This window comes from Urtica dioica, chromosome 1 (assembly GCF_054948205.1).
Source record: "Urtica dioica subsp. dioica isolate 48M chromosome 1, U.dioica_male_clone48M_v1_H2, whole genome shotgun sequence".
Taxonomy (NCBI): domain Eukaryota; kingdom Viridiplantae; phylum Streptophyta; class Magnoliopsida; order Rosales; family Urticaceae; genus Urtica; species Urtica dioica.
In genome coordinates, this window is record NC_142756.1 from 10,521,214 (window position 1) to 10,537,089 (window position 15,876).

At 33.2% G+C, this 15,876-nt stretch overlaps 2 protein-coding genes across 2 annotated transcripts; both read left to right on the forward strand.

Annotated features, from left to right (window-relative positions):
• Positions 1–4,681: 4,681 nt before the first annotated feature.
• On the forward strand, positions 4,682–5,206 carry LOC149407143 (histone H4). Its single transcript, XM_089611434.1, has one exon. It carries the CDS (start codon positions 4,742–4,744, stop codon positions 5,051–5,053), a length of 312 nt encoding a protein of 103 aa, XP_089467560.1. The 5' UTR covers positions 4,682–4,741; the 3' UTR covers positions 5,054–5,206.
• A 5,400-nt stretch (positions 5,207–10,606) lies between these two features.
• On the forward strand, positions 10,607–14,239 carry LOC149407144 (tobamovirus multiplication protein 1-like). Its single transcript, XM_089626068.1, has 12 exons — positions 10,607–10,965; positions 11,287–11,331; positions 11,497–11,530; positions 11,706–11,792; positions 11,892–11,943; positions 12,075–12,252; positions 12,341–12,436; positions 12,539–12,599; positions 12,761–12,825; positions 12,904–12,978; positions 13,084–13,156; positions 13,795–14,239. The coding sequence occupies exons 1-12, from the start codon at positions 10,837–10,839 to the stop codon at positions 13,905–13,907; spliced, it is 1,008 nt and encodes a 335-aa protein (XP_089482194.1). The 5' UTR covers positions 10,607–10,836; the 3' UTR covers positions 13,908–14,239.
• Positions 14,240–15,876: the final 1,637 nt, after the last annotated feature.

The window sequence follows — 15,876 nt, forward strand, 5'->3', positions numbered from 1 at the left end:
GAAATATTGTGAGCCCGTCGAAAAATGACCGAATGCAATCAATGCAAATTTTGCGGGTACATCATTGGCGGTGGTAGAATCACTCGTGCGAAAAATCACTTGGCGAACATAGACAAGACAAATAGTGTGAAGAAGTGCGACAAGGTTCCTCATGAAGTACAAGAGAAATGTGAGAGTTACTCTACGTACCCTCTCAAAAGAAGAAGGAATGTGAGAGTTTGTGTGAGTCGATGCGAGCCGACCTCCGAAAACGTCTAGATGACTCTGACGAAGAAATAGACGAAGGTCCCGGTGGATCTTCGGGATCCTATGATCCAAGAAGATCGCACTCCGGGGTCAAGAGGTTCGCCAAAGCCGTCGATCGATTCTTCATTCACGAATGACCAGATACTCAAGACACTCCACGTATAATTAATAACTAAATAGTGTGTTTTTTATATTGTCGTACTCGTTGTAATCAAGCTTTGACTTTATGGTATTTTATGTTGAATTTTATCTTGGTTTGAACTTTGTGTTTTATATTTTGTCGTACGTATTGTAATCAAGGTTTGACTTTATGGTATTTTATGTTGAATTTTATCTTGATTTGAACTATGAGCATGTTTGGTTCAAAAGTAAAATTTGAATAGTAATAGGAATGGTAATGGGAATAAGAATGTAATGGAATAAAAAAGTTATTATATTATTTGGTTTGATTTTTTTTTATTTATTTAGAAATGGAATGGAATAAAATAAACTTGACCAAAAATAGCCTTTTATTCTCTCAAAGAACGTCATCTTCCCCAAATTATTTTTATTCTCTGCAACTATTTTTTCAAGTTTTAAAATGTTGAGGTCCACCACATTTCATAAAGAAATGTCTCAGACTATGATGATGACTATGAACTAGTAATAGCGCCGCTCGCCAACGGTCCAGTTCCGATTTCCTTTTCTCCAACTACCCATCGCTTCCCCCCTCCGTCGCCGACGATGTCAACTCCGACGACTCGGACTCACTCTCCGACGCTTTCTCGCGCGACCACTTCCGTGTGTTCGAGTTCAAGGTCCGGCGCCGCTCCGCCGCCGCGACCCCCGCCGCCATCACAACTCCGGCACCGCCAGCCCCAACTTCCTCGATTGTTGTCTCAGATTGATTTGGTGGTGGTGATTTGAAGCTTCAATAGTGTATCAAACGTTTAAACAAATAAATTAGTTGTGTGATTTTTTTTTTGGGACAATCGTGATTCGTGACCATTTTTTATATCGAGGGAAGATTCTGATACAATTTTTTTTTTTTTAAAGTTTTTTAGAAAAAAGGTTAGTTTGGTAAAAATTATCCATTCAATGATGGAATGGACCTTTCAACTGCCTATGCTAAGTAATCAAATTAATTGAATGACCATTTAAAATAATCATGATTACAATCTTTAAAACTAAACCAAACATAGTAATGAGGAGTTTTAGGAATAGATTCCATTCCATTCCTTTAAAATGTTGCCAACCAAACGTGCCCTATGTGTTTTATATTTTGTCGTACGTGTTGTAATCAAGGTTTGACTTTATGATACTTTATGTTGAATTTTATCTTGGTTTGAACTTTGTGTTTTATATTTTGTCGTACGTGTTGTAATCAAGGTTTGACTTTATGGTACTTTATGTTGAATTTTATCTTGGTTTGAACTTTGTGTTTTATATTTTGTCGTACGTATTGTAATCAAAATAATTTAGTTTTGCAAAATATGAAAAAGTATATTTATTTTTTGCAAAATATTTGTCTGAATACCCATCGGTTTCTTATAATTTTTTGCCGGTTTTCTCTACGGTAAGCGGTTTTTTACCGAATTCCTTTTTTTTTGTCTGAATACCCCTTGATTTTTCCTCCGATAAGTGGTTTACCCCCAAACTTGAAGCTCCGTACGATAATGGTAATGGTAAGCCAAACCTTGTTATTAGCTATTATACTAGTAGAGTGCCTAGTCGGTTCACAGAGTGTATCTGACATAAGTCTTTATCAAATTAGAAAGACAGTGGAATTTTAGTGGCAATAAAATACTATGATACAATATATGATTAAAATGAAAGGCATACTATGTGCATACACTAGATTTCAAATAATAACATGGTTGGAGATATTTATTTTCCATACTGCTTATGACTTTTTTCACAATTTTATCTAGTATTTGTTATGCATATTATATACCGTTATTTTAAAAAAAAAAACTTTTTGGAAAGATTTTTTAAAATTACTATTGATGTGAGAAATCACATCAAAACAATCTTAATTAATCACGAAGAATAAGTCATTTGAATTTTTTAATGGGCCTCATAATTTCATAACGAGATCAACTTTAAAAGATGAAAACGAGTGAAATTGAATAATTATATAGACAAAAAATAAGCAAAATATGGCGCGAAGCCTTTTATTAATTTATAATATGAATGTAAATAATGACTGGGTGTAATTTATAAATAAGGGCTATTTTGCTAACTAGCCAAATCAACCTACTAATATTAAGAGAATAGCCAAAGTTTCATTTAATTAAGGGAATAACTCAACTAATCTAAACTACCTAAATTACCCTTTTCACACAACTCTCTCTCTCTCTCTCTCTCTCTCTCTCTCTCTCTCTCTCTCTCTCTTCAGCATATTCTTCTGCGACGAGAACGCCGAGTCCTTCGCGATGAAGATCGTCACTCCCTCTTCCGTGTCGTTGGCCTGATTCTGTACCGTTTCGATGACCTTCGTCGAGATCAAGTGGCCGATGAACGTCTTGAACGGTCCGGCCACGCTGAGGAGCTCCGTGAGGTTCACGAACTCCTGCGTCGGCGTCGGCGTCGGAGCCGACGTCGGAGTCAGCGACGGAGGCGACGACGTCTTCTGAGCTGAGCCATTTCAGCTTTTCGTCGTCGTTAGGGATTTTCTGGCCATGGTTGACTTGGTCTGCGTTGAGATTGCCAGGAACGAACCCTAGAACCCCCAAATTCGCGATAAGTTAATTGAATTAACCTACTGGAGTGAGTTAGGTTAATTAAATTAACTTATTGGTTGAAAAAATTAGATTAGGTTCTGAATTTTTTGTGAGTAAATTTAGGCTCAGATTGACTCGAAAATCTGCGGGGGGAGAGGAATCGACGGGGGAGAGGAAATCGGCGGCGATAGAGGGGATTGAGGAGAGACACTTTGTAAATTCGCGAATCGGTTAATTTAATTAACCTACTTGAGTGAGTTAAGTTAATTAATTAACTGATTCGTGAATGATTTGAAATTCACAAAAAATTTACAAAAATCATAACTTAAGTCAATTGATATTCAAAGCATTCAATTAATTAACCTAATTCCGAATTCAATCATTTAGTAAATTAACTTTACTCACAAAAAAATCAGAACCTAAACTAATATTCAACCAATAAGTTAATTAATTAACCTAACTCACTCCAGTAGGTTAATTAAATTAACTTATTCGCGAATTTACCAATGGCGTTATGGTCTGAGCCGAAAATATGGGCTATTTGCTTAATAAAATGAAACTTGAGCTACTCCCCCAATAAGAATGACAAACTTGACTAGTTACAACAAATTTCACTATAAATAATCGGGGGAAAAAATATCAAGAACAATATAAGAGACCTCGGGTTAAAAGTATGTGCTCGTAGAGAAAGTAAGTGCTAAATTTCCGTCTCTCTAATTATTGTATTTATATCCCTATGTTTGACCGACTTCGAATATTCAGGGACATTTTATGTTTAAGAACCGGTCTTCCTTTTCCTATTGCCCGCCACGTAACGTGCCTGACCCGGTCTTGCAGGAGTCGTTGATGGTATCGTGCTTTTCAGTGGTCTTTGTTTCTTTGGCGTCCGAGTTTTCAAGCAACCGTTGAAGGATTACTCGTTAGATCGAACCAAACTCATACAGGTTTAGCTCGGGAAGCGTTGGTGCAAGTTGGCTCGAGGGGAGCTCGGTCACCTATTGTCTACTTGTTCCTGGCTGAGACTCGTATGGCTTAGCTCAGCAATTTTGTCGTGGGCCACTTATCCAGGCTTTGAGATTACTCTATGGGCTTGGATTAAGTTTGCCACATGAACCCGGTAATACAATAATAATGAAAGATTAAGTCCAACATCAACAACTACTATTTTTGAAATATTAAACTTTAAAAAACTATTCATGTAATTTTTCCTTTCAAATTTTAAAAATATCCTTCTCACTCATATTTTGAGAATTTATCATTTTCATAAGTTGTTTTCTTGTTTACTATTTTTTTAAATTTATTTTTCATTATAGTCATTTAATCGTAATTTTAATTTTTTTACAGTGTCATTTAAATAAGAAAAATCATCATAAAATTGTAAAAAATAAGTTTATTTATTCAAATGTATATTTTTGGAAGGTCCCCTATTGAAATCCACCTCATTCCTTGTGAAAGTTGAAAAACAATTGATGTGGGCTTGGGGCCGGAGGCCCAAAAAAAGTTCTCCCCCGCCTTTTCGGACGAAATCGAAATTCCAATATTTAAACGAAAATTAGCCGCCCGCGTATCCACGTCACCGATCCGCCTCAATTCTCATAACGCATATCATCCATCAGATCAAATCCATCGACGGCTCAAAACCAGATTCACTAGCGGCACGCGGATCAGCAAGGTCTTAACCCCAAAACTCAAGCACGTATAAAAACAACACCCCACCAGCTCCAAATCCTCATCCACATTCTCTCCGAAGTTCAAAATCAAAGCTCAAAAACCAGTATCCAAATTCTCCGACGATGTCTGGGCGCGGAAAGGGAGGCAAAGGTTTGGGAAAGGGCGGAGCGAAGCGCCACAGGAAGGTCCTCCGTGACAACATCCAGGGAATCACGAAGCCGGCGATCAGGCGTTTGGCTCGCCGTGGCGGCGTGAAGCGAATCAGCGGTCTCATCTACGAGGAGACTCGCGGAGTGTTGAAGATCTTCCTCGAGAACGTCATCAGAGACGCCGTGACTTACACGGAGCACGCTCGCCGGAAGACCGTCACGGCCATGGACGTCGTCTACGCTCTCAAGAGGCAGGGCAGGACTCTCTACGGTTTTGGGGGTTAGGGTTTGTTCTGATGTGGTTCGTTTGCGTTTTGTTTTCGGAAGCGAGATTTATTTGGGGTTGTAATTACGTGGTTAGTAGGTTCTTTTGTATGTTATGACTTGTAATTCTGTTACGATTCAATGAAATGAAAACGAATCTGGTGTTTTGTGTTACGATCTGAAATTCTTCTACTATAGTTTATCTGATTGATTTCTCAGTCTAGCTTCACAAAGATAAATAAGCAAAAAGAGGAGAGCTAATTTCTTATTTGGCAGATTATTCCTGTTGCCTTCATTTGTATAAAATTAGATCTGTAATCCATTAACGAAGCGCATATATGTATGTGCAAGATTATGCATCAATTTTCATTGTCCTTTTAGCCATTCACGTAATATCCTTTTATATCTTGGGATTCTTTCTATTGATCAAACATTTGGACTTGGTTGACGAGAGAATGCACTCCTCAAGTAGTCACAAACTTCGAAAGTCAGATTTGAATTTGTTGAAATTGGACCTCAAATTCTTGTTTGTGAGATTCGATTATTATCAATAATATATAATAAATATGTAGTATGGACTTAAACACAAAGTAAAATTGGAAATGGTAGAATGTTGTTTTATTGATAAAGAACTTGAATGGTTTGTTAATAGGGAAAATATCAATAGTATCCATTGTGTTTAATCGAAATGCGAGATTTATCCTCTCCATTTTTAGAAATATCAAGACATATTTCTCCAGTTTAATATAAATGACATATACATCCCCTATAAAAATGTTATATTACAAATATCACCATTTTTCGTTTATTTTTTACAAAAAAATAATTTGAAATCCCCTAAATACCCTTAATGAAATAATTTTTAATCTTCTATTCTATATACAAAAAAATTAAATTAAAAAATTTCTTTATAAAAAGTTCAATTTTTTTTTTTATAAAGAGAGATTTTGATTTTTTTTAATAAAATAGTAAATAAATATTTATTCTATTAAGGGTATTTTGAGGAGTTCAAATTATTTTTTTGTAAAAAATAAACGAAAATTGTGATGTTTGTAATATAACATTTTTTTAGGGGAGGTATATGTCATTTATATTAAACTGAAGGGATATATCTGATATTTCTAGAAATAGAGGGGATAAATCTCACATTTCGATTAAATACGAGGGATACTCTAGATATTTTCCCAAAAACAATAAAACATACGTTGATTGAATTAAAATAAAAATTTAACTAGCCCACACTTGGTCCTTGTTCATCACTATAATATTTATTTTTAATTGTGGTCTACCTTCATTGATTCAACAAAGAGTTTTTGGTAAAATTTATAGTCCTAAAATTAACTGAGTGGAGAGCTATGCAAGGATTGAAATGTCGATGGCCGATTTCGATTGTAATGTCGATGGCCGATTTCGTGTCGATGGTCTCAAAAATAAAAAATTGCAGTAGCCGATGAAAAATGCAACAGAAATAATGTGGAAATTTAAAAAAATAGTGACGACAAAAATTGCAGTGATCGGTGAAAATTGTATAAAACACGAAAATTGCGACGAAGATAAATGTTGCATAATTTTAAATATAAAAAATAAGCTCCATACACATATAAAAGAAGTTCTAAACATCATAAGCAAGTTTAAATTTCAAACATACATATAATACACAACCATAATACGTTCAAACTTTAAAATTAAACACATATATTAAACACACATAATAAATTGAAAATGTCAAAGTTAAGCACACATAAAAAAGTACACACATACAGTGAAGGAGCCAGGATTTCAATCAAGGGGGGGCAAATTTGAGAAATATTTTTTAGGAGGGGCATTATTGAAAAAAAACTTGCAAATTTGGGTAAAAAACATAATTATTAGTAAAATTTAGGGGTAAAATTATAAAAACTATAAAAATTTGGGGTTAAAAAATAATTTTCAAAAATTGAGGGGGGCAATTGGCCCACCCTGGCCCCCATCTAGATCCGTCACTGCACACATAATACTAAAAATATCATAATTTTATGAACTACCCCAAATATGAAATTCACTAACAAGTTATCATTTTTCATGTTTTCAAATTCTTGTTTACAAATACACAAATTAACTACAATTTCCTAACAATTAAGTTTCGATTTACATCAATTTAAAATTTGTACCCTCTCCAAAAAAAATTTAAAACAATTATATGTTAACCATGAAACAAGTACAAACAACATCCAATGAAAAAATCTTAAATTTTTTTTGAAATTTATAGGCTGAAAGAAACATATATACACAAATAAACGCAAGTTTCCGAAATATTGTTGAATTTGCACTAGTTTTCTCGGTTTTTGGACGACGCGACCGAAATTGCGGCGTAGAATGCGACAGATTTTGTGACGAAAATGACACGATTTTCCGTGTTTTATACCATGGGACAAATGACATTAATTGACGCAACGACATAAAAATCTCCACACAATTTCGATGCAATAACCGCGACACAAAATGGCAAAACGCAGATACGATCATAAACGTGTCGAACTTCTCAAAATAGCGCAATTTCCACGTAATTTTCCAGAATTTTAAACCTTGGATCTATGCAATGTGATTGTTATAAGTGTTTTGACAATAATCAATTTTAGTGCTAGCTTTTAAGTGTGAGTTAGCCACGCGCTTCTAATGTTGTAGAGTGAGACCTAGTCTCGATATAGGACTGTGGGTGTAGGATTCAACCTAACCCATTATTTCCTTTGTTTGGGCCTTAGCCCGTGAAGATGAGCCCATGAGAGTTGGCGTGAATATTGGGCCCACCTCGTCTACTTTGTCTTCATCAGGTCGAGCCCGATTATGCATCTATCAAGCCTCTCCACTAAGACCAGGTCAAGGCCGTTTGATTAGTCAGCCCAAAGGAAGCGGTCTTCATCCTGATTCCTCGCCATTTTAAATCAAGTCACTCCGCATTTGCACCACGAAGTCCTCCAGGGCGACCACATGTCCAGCAGATTGACGATGGAGCAGCAGTGACTCAGCTAAAATAGAAGAAGCATAGGACTTCACACACACACGTTTGATCATTCTTGAACCTCTTGAATCATTTTCTTTATTTTCAGTCTTGGTTGAGCTCGTCTTCATACTGTAAGAGCTCAACTACCTTTCTGTACTCGATCCGATCAATTTGCAATAAAATATTTACTACGTTTCGTTTATTTTCAGCTTATTTCAATTCTATTTACGACGAATTCTGAGATCCACAATATACAAATATAAAAACGATATACTATTTATAATATATAGTTCATGATTATTGAGGAACCGATTCTTGCATCAACAAGGACCACTGTTCATTCTAAAAAACTGCAACGCAACATATGTATCAGATAGTTTTAGATCGAGAGAGTAGGGGATAAAATTAAAATTAAATTTTTTTTTTTCACTGAATAAAGTAAAACTTCTATGGAAAATCATTAAAATTTCGACAAAAATTTATGCTTCAAATTTTAATGAAAAACTAATTAAAAGTTCATATATGAATGTTGTATAACATATCATATTTTGAAAATTAAGTTAGTAAATTGCATAACCTGGAATTATGATTTTTCTTCTAAGAATTCAGATACTAGTGTAATCCAAAGCCGGTCCGAGCATTAAGTCACTTGGGCAATATTCTAGGACATTAAATTTTTAGTGGAAAAAAGTCTTAAACATTTTCCTCGACTCTTAAAAAAGGCCCACCAAATTTTAAGAAAAAGAGGTCTCATATTTTTTTAGAAAGAGAATTATTATGTCAAAGACCTAATTTCTTTATAATATTTTTATATGTACTTTAAAAAGTCCCAAATTTTTTCATTCTTACTTAAGGCTAAATAATATATTAGGCCTACCCTGGTGTAAAACTATATGTATTTGTTTCGATTTATTTATGTGGATATCAGAAAAACGTCGTATAAGAAACAAGAAGACAATTAAAAGCAATTGTCTTAAACATATGAACTAAAAAATAAGCTGTTTATTAAATTGTCGATCTGGAATACAATTGGTCGAGCTCAGCTGATTATGTAGCGACTCAGCGAACTCAGAATACACTTAATAAGGAAGGAGGATGCGATAACAAGAAAAGTGCCCAAAAATCTTCTCGAAAGATTATACTCGGGCTAGATGCGAGATTCTCGGAGACAAGTGTTGTCGCCTTCGTCCTTCATTGCCTCGTCCGTTGCCACGTCGCCTCTTCGTTTGAATGGGCTTGGGAGAAATCGCCAACTCTCCGAGTTTGTAGGCGAAATCACATCTCTCATGCTGACTTCGACTTCACGAAGGCTTGTTGCGGAAGCGTACTGAGTTCGTCGGATCAGTTGAGCTGGGCCTAAATAATCTCATTATTTTATTTGACATTTTGTTGATCCGATAATAATTATATAAACTCAATAATTAAATATCAAGAATTAATTATTTAATTCGTTTTTATGTGAATGGACCTTTCCGATATTGGGTTGGGCGCCCCAATATCTAATTTGCATTTGGGCCGAATTCTACCCCTACAATAATCATACATAAAGATAAGAAATTTTATCTTAGGGAAAACGAACGCATATATATTTCATATGTAATTTATTAAAATAAAAAGTACAAAAAAAAAACCTCCAAGCCCCAATTTTGAAATCAAGCTAAATCAAAATAATCTAATAAAATTTATACTTCTCAAATTGTGACTTTGATTATAGGATTTCATGCTCCAATAAGTGAGTTTGGTTATTTTCGAATGTCGATTTTTATCATTTGTTTTATCTGTATTCTCAACGATATTTCAGATTACAGAAATCGTTGTTCTTGTTTTAATTTTTTACGATAAATTACATATAAGGTTATAATGTATGGATGAATAATATGGTAAAATGAGATTCACATATAAATATCATAGTCATCATTAATGAAAAATTAATAAAAAAATATTTGTGGAACAATGATTTATGTTGAGGTATAATACCGTCATTTTAATTAAACAGATGGTATAAACTTGATATTTTTTAAATTAAAAGTTAAACTCGACATTTCACTGAAACATATAATATATATGTGTCATTTTTCATTGAGAGCTTTTTAATGCCTTAAATAATATTTTTTCTAGATCAGTTAACATATAAAATTATGTTTTCTTTTTCATATTCTATAATATTTTTTCATCGGTATTCACATACCTGTTAACATTTTCTTCGTCTGATATTTTCTAAATTTTTCATTGCTTGACCCAGTGACGGAGCCAGAAAAGCCCATCAGGGGGGCTAATTTGAAAAAAAAAATTCAGGGGGGGCTTGATTGTAAAAAATTTATAAAAATTGGGCCAAAAGTATAAATTTTCAAGGGAAATAAATGTAATTTTTTTTAAAAATGAGCAAAAAGTGCAAAATTTTTTTTGAGGGGGGCTTAAGCCCTCTGCTGGGCCTGTACTGGCTCCGTCACTGGCTTGACCAGGAGAAATATGTTTTGTTATAAAACCGAAACTAGATAATTAATTTTGTGAATTAAAAAAAAGTGTGATTTCGCTAAATTTGAGTTCTTTAATCGTACGATGAAACGACAGCAAAACTCACTCAGTCACACACAACTCACAAACGGACAGAACAAACCGTACCGCTTCCGCTTGAGAGCATAGACAAAATACAGAGAGGAGAGAGAGAGAGAGGTTGTTCCAATCTACTCTGGAATCTGGATTGAATCTCTGGTCCTCACTTCGATAAAAAAAAAAAAAAAAAAATCTACAGCGCTATTCTCGCTTTGGTAGCGAAGAATAATTAAAAGAGAAGAGAGAAAGAAAAAAAAAATAGAAAAGGACGATGACGATAATAAAGACGCTGTTGAAATCGACGACACGCTTCAATACTGGTCTTCCGACGGACTTTCTTGTTCTCAACACAGTTCTCGCTTTCCTCAGCGGCCTTATCTCTGTCGCAGCATTCTCTCAGGTCAGTGTCTTTGATTTGAGTATGAGCATGATGTGAATGTCGAAACGAACAAATTGTCACCAAAGATCGAGTCTTTTTTTGTTGTTTATCTCTTTATGGACCAATGACTCTTTCAATTCGACAGATGGAATATTCAAATTAGTTTTCAGTGCCGTTCAGTTCTCAAATCGATTCTACATTACATATTAAATGTGTTTTTTTTTTTTTTTTTTTTAATTTTTTTAATGGAAGAGCAATGTTGAATTGTCCAAGACCAATAACATATGTCGTTTGATTTCATTAGTTCAGTACGCTTATGAAGGATTTTTTTTTTTTTTTTAGCTTATTCGAATTCACGTGCGAGAAAAGTTTTGGACGCGACAGAAAGTAAGTCCCGGATTGGGTTTAATTTCCGCGAGCAATACAAATTCCAATTCACAGGGCTGCCTTGATGATAGGGTTATTAATGTTTGACCTTGTTTTTTTTCACTCTCAAGTGTTTTTACTGTTCTCATGTTATGTGATCTTCGATGGATTCGTGCGTCTATGCAGGTACTTCATTTCCTGCTTGGCTCTTCCAATTTAGGTGAGCTTAGAGAACTTACATTTGATGATGAATCGAAGTTTTTGAGAATCCACTTGACGCGTTGAGAATTAGGACAGAATTGAACTGCTTTGTCTCGCCATCTGATTTCAGAACTCTTGGCAATGAATTTTCGTGTGGCATTTCGGTGAAAATCAGTGTTGTGTATTATTGGCAGGGTACTTCATATATTTTGTATCTGCTCATTTTGCAACTTGTAGGAAGTGGTTTTGCTGGTCTCACCTATGTGGCTTTGTGCTTATGGGTACGAACGAAAAAAAAAAACTCTTTCATTATTCCTTCGAATATATTCTCATGTCAATTATTTTTTCAATCTTAACTGCAATTATTTATGTTTCTGCAGCGTACCCAAAAATCCTATTCCTCGCGGCGTTTCTACTCATCCTTTCATTTTGGTGAGATTTTTTTTTTTTTTTTTTTTTTTCATATAATTATAATTATTATTTTTGTTCCTGTTATACATTTGGAATGATGAAAGTCTTATTTGTAAGGTGTGCAAACCCAACCGTGGGCAATGATTTTATAGGGTCGACCTTTGCCATCAAGCAAGGGATGAAGAGGAAGACGATGAAGGAAATAGTACTCAACAAGCCTTGTTGGAAAAATCGATGAATGAACTTAACTCGCCAGATGCAAATCGCCATCGAGGTTGTTGCTCATTTCAAGGCCTTAATTTTCGTAGACGTCAAAAGTCTGCGATGGTGGTATGACACTAATTTATTATAAAAATTTTACAAATAGAAAATTATATGTTTCCAACTGCGTGATTACTGTTTTTTTTTCACGGTATAGGTTGTTGCACTTTTGTTTATCGTGATGATATCATTCGGAGTGATTATCTTGATTGGTGCTCGAAAGAACTCCGAAGATGCTTTCTCAGTTGCTCGGGTATAAACTTCGAGCCTGGAGTTTGGTTATTGGATATGTGCATATTTTTTAAACGCAATCCTAGTATTCCCGTTAAAATGTATAAATCCACTCTCTTTGCAGGTGTATGAAGACATTATTTCCATCGCAAGTCTTTTTATAGGAGGAGCGTTAGGATGCTATGGTGAGAACAAGCACCTTCACCGCACTATTCCATTTTTCTTGTCACGAGTATTAAATTAAAGCAATTCTTGTTTAGAAATTAATGAATTTTTCCCCAAAAACGATTTTCTCGATCGCTACCCAAAACAATTATCGTTTGTCTGTGTTTGCACTAATTTTCAGGGCTCCTGCTTTATCTGAAGCTAAAGAAAATACGTTCCGACCTAGCTTCATCGGAAATGTGGAAGGTATAGCTATTATGACTCTTCCAATTTTTATTTTTTCTGACGGGAAATATTTTCCTAAATATTCTAGGCTATGTGTAGGTCTCTAGTTTGGCTGTTAGCTCTTTTGTTTGCTTCACAGCAAGTTCTTTAGTAGCTATACTCACCGATATTACGGTACGTGGCTGATTTTCCCTGTACATTGCTTCTGATATATCTGTGTAACTCTATCTCGGATTTATTTATCATCCTTCCCTTACCTTGCTCCATAATTGTTTGCAGCTTCACTATCATTGGCATCCAAAGAAACATGGAGCGAAACCAGTCATATTTATGATCATGAGCTATCTATTAGGTAATTGTGTTTTGTGTGTGTGTTGTTCCTTGCATTCCAAGTCACAGATAGGCAAAGGAAATGATGTCGAGTAGTTGATCATAATGGTCATGCATTTACAAGCTTATCTGACAAATAATTTGGATAACAATTTGGCTTTTTAGCTTAAATATTTCATGAACTGCTGATAAATTGGTCCGCAAGCTAATTATGTGAGCAAAATAGTGTCCTCGAAATATTGATTTTGTAACATTTTAGTCACTTTTTCGTTTTTTTTTTATAAAATGAAATCTTTCGCCTAAGAAACTTGGTAATTATATAAAAATAACTAATTGAATTATAATCAAGCATGGAAACACAGTGAAAGTTATACCTACTTTAGATTGTTAGAGTAAGATTTTGTCTTCATAAAACTTTTGGAACTTATAAACTTATTTATCTTTGTAAATATGCAATTGTTTAGGTTTGGATTTTATTAAAAAAGTTTAATGCTTTCTTTTTTAGAAAAAAGACTTAAATGCTACAAGATGAACATTTTGCTCATTAAATCAGTTTTGGGACCCAAATATCACACTCATTATAGTTTTCAGGAATAATTTACGGTAAAAATCCTAATAGCTTTGGTTTTTTGTATTTATTTTGTCTCCAATTTAATTTAGGGTCTTTGGCTCCCTCGGCTGTGGTACTATGGATTACGAGAGAGTTGCCGGCGGAAATAACTATTCGATGGAAAGAATCGAGAATTATAACGTTTATTAGGCGCAACAGTTAGCAGCCAGAAGCAACAAATAAAAAAATAGGTTTTTTTTTTTCATTACTGTTTTGGTTTAGAAATGTCATTGTTTTTTAGGATCAAATAAATTTTTTAATAAATCTATATTTTCCCAGCATCACTGACGGGGTAAGGGAATAATACGCTGATTATATTGCAATGCTAAAGAGTCTTAAGTAACAAGTAATAATACAGTATTATAATGTAAGTATCTCTTTATAGTTATGGCTACAAATCATTATCAGGGATTGTACTCTGAATGTCGCTTTGGCAATATTGCTGCTCGTTAAACTTATCATGTGCTTGGTTGGAGATAATGGAATGTAATTACATTTTTTTAGAATCTTATTAAAGTATTCATATTCTCAGGAATATTCCTTTGGTTGTAAAGTTTAATCTTTTAAATAAATTTTTGTGAATATTATATTATTGTATTTAATTTGACAAGATAACATAATTTTTAATAAAAAACAAGATAAATATATCTTTATAATAATTTATTATTATTATTATTATTTTTATAAAAGAGACTAGCATGAATAAAAAATTAAAAATATTAAATTGAATATTAAATATATAAATTATTTTTTTTAACTAAAAATACAAATATGTGAAAAAAAATCTTTAACAATTATGAAAGAAAAAAACTTATTTAATTTTAACCATAATGTATTTTAACTAAAAAGATTCACGGCGATAGAAATTTGTTCTTATTTCACATAGTAAGTGCAACACGAAATAATAAAAAAATAAAATTTTAGGCTAAAAAACAACACGGCAGCTAACATACAATTTTACTATGCATAATTATTTTTTATGTTTAAAATAACAACTTATTTATCGTAGCCTTATATAGTATTAATATTAAATTTTATATTTCAGTGTGTTATTGAGATATGGCATATAAAACTTAACGTATAATATATATATATATATATATAATATAATATAATATAAATATAGTTAGTATCTACGTATATTGACATAAGATATTTTAATAATATCATATATATATATATGTATATATCTACGTACATAACTTATATAAATAATATATTTATATGTATAGTATAACGTGTATTTGCGACTTAAAAAAAAACACATGTACGTTAAAAAAAAAAGAAAAAAAAGGAAAATATAAGTATAAAACAAAGTTTCTCATGAAGTGATAATCTGAATTAACAATTCTTTTAGGGTATTAAGATTACTTTATTTTAAGGTAATCTCATTACCTAAATAATCACATTCTCGGGAATCTTTTTTAACATTAACTCAAACCAAACAATATAATCTTATAATTCTCGAGAATGTGATTAACATTTACACCCTAAGAGTATGCTTTTAGCGCGGCTAGTGATAAGCGAATATAATGATTGAAAAATAATTATACTAGGTAAGTAGCTTTTTTTTTTTAATTTTTAATTTTTATTTTTAATGCAGTTTTGCTGCGAGTGATGATTGAACCCGCAAACTATCAACTATGCTATGTTAGGAACCACACTAGGTAAGCTGCTCGAAACTTTAAATGTTTAGATTGTAATTTAGGCAACATTTAATAAAATTGCATTTAATTTGAAATGACTGTCTATATCACTAATCGTTGAAACCGTGTAAAACTATTATAAAGCCCGCATTTGACAATATTAAAAAAATATTAATGTTTGTATTAAAATCAGGTAAAATTGTTATACAGCCCACATTTAATGCTTTTACATTTTTTAAAACTTTTTTTTTTTAACTTATTATGCAACTTTTTTTTCGTCTTTTAATGTTTTTACTTTATTAAAAATTGTGTTTTTTTTTACCATGTTGTGCAATATTTTCTCCTCAGCATTTTCATCGACATGATTTTTCGGTCAAAAAATAGTTTTTAATTTTCCACACTTTTTTGTTCGGTTTTACTGTTCCTAGTAAGTAAACTATTATCGCAAGATTAAACTGCAAAATAAAAAGTTAACCGAAGGATTAT

Excerpts from the sequence above, each read along its gene's own strand:
- LOC149407144 (XM_089626068.1), top strand. The coding sequence starts at position 10,837 with ATGACGATAATAAAGACGCTGTTGAAATCGACGACACGCTTCAATACT. Across the intron at positions 12,826-12,903 it reads CTTCATCGGAAATGTGGAAG|GTCTCTAGTTTGGCTGTTAG; the intron begins GTATAGCTATTA and ends GGCTATGTGTAG. Across the intron at positions 13,157-13,794 it reads GATCATGAGCTATCTATTAG|GGTCTTTGGCTCCCTCGGCT; the intron begins GTAATTGTGTTT and ends AATTTAATTTAG.
- LOC149407143 (XM_089611434.1), top strand. The coding sequence starts at position 4,742 with ATGTCTGGGCGCGGAAAGGGAGGCAAAGGTTTGGGAAAGGGCGGAGCG.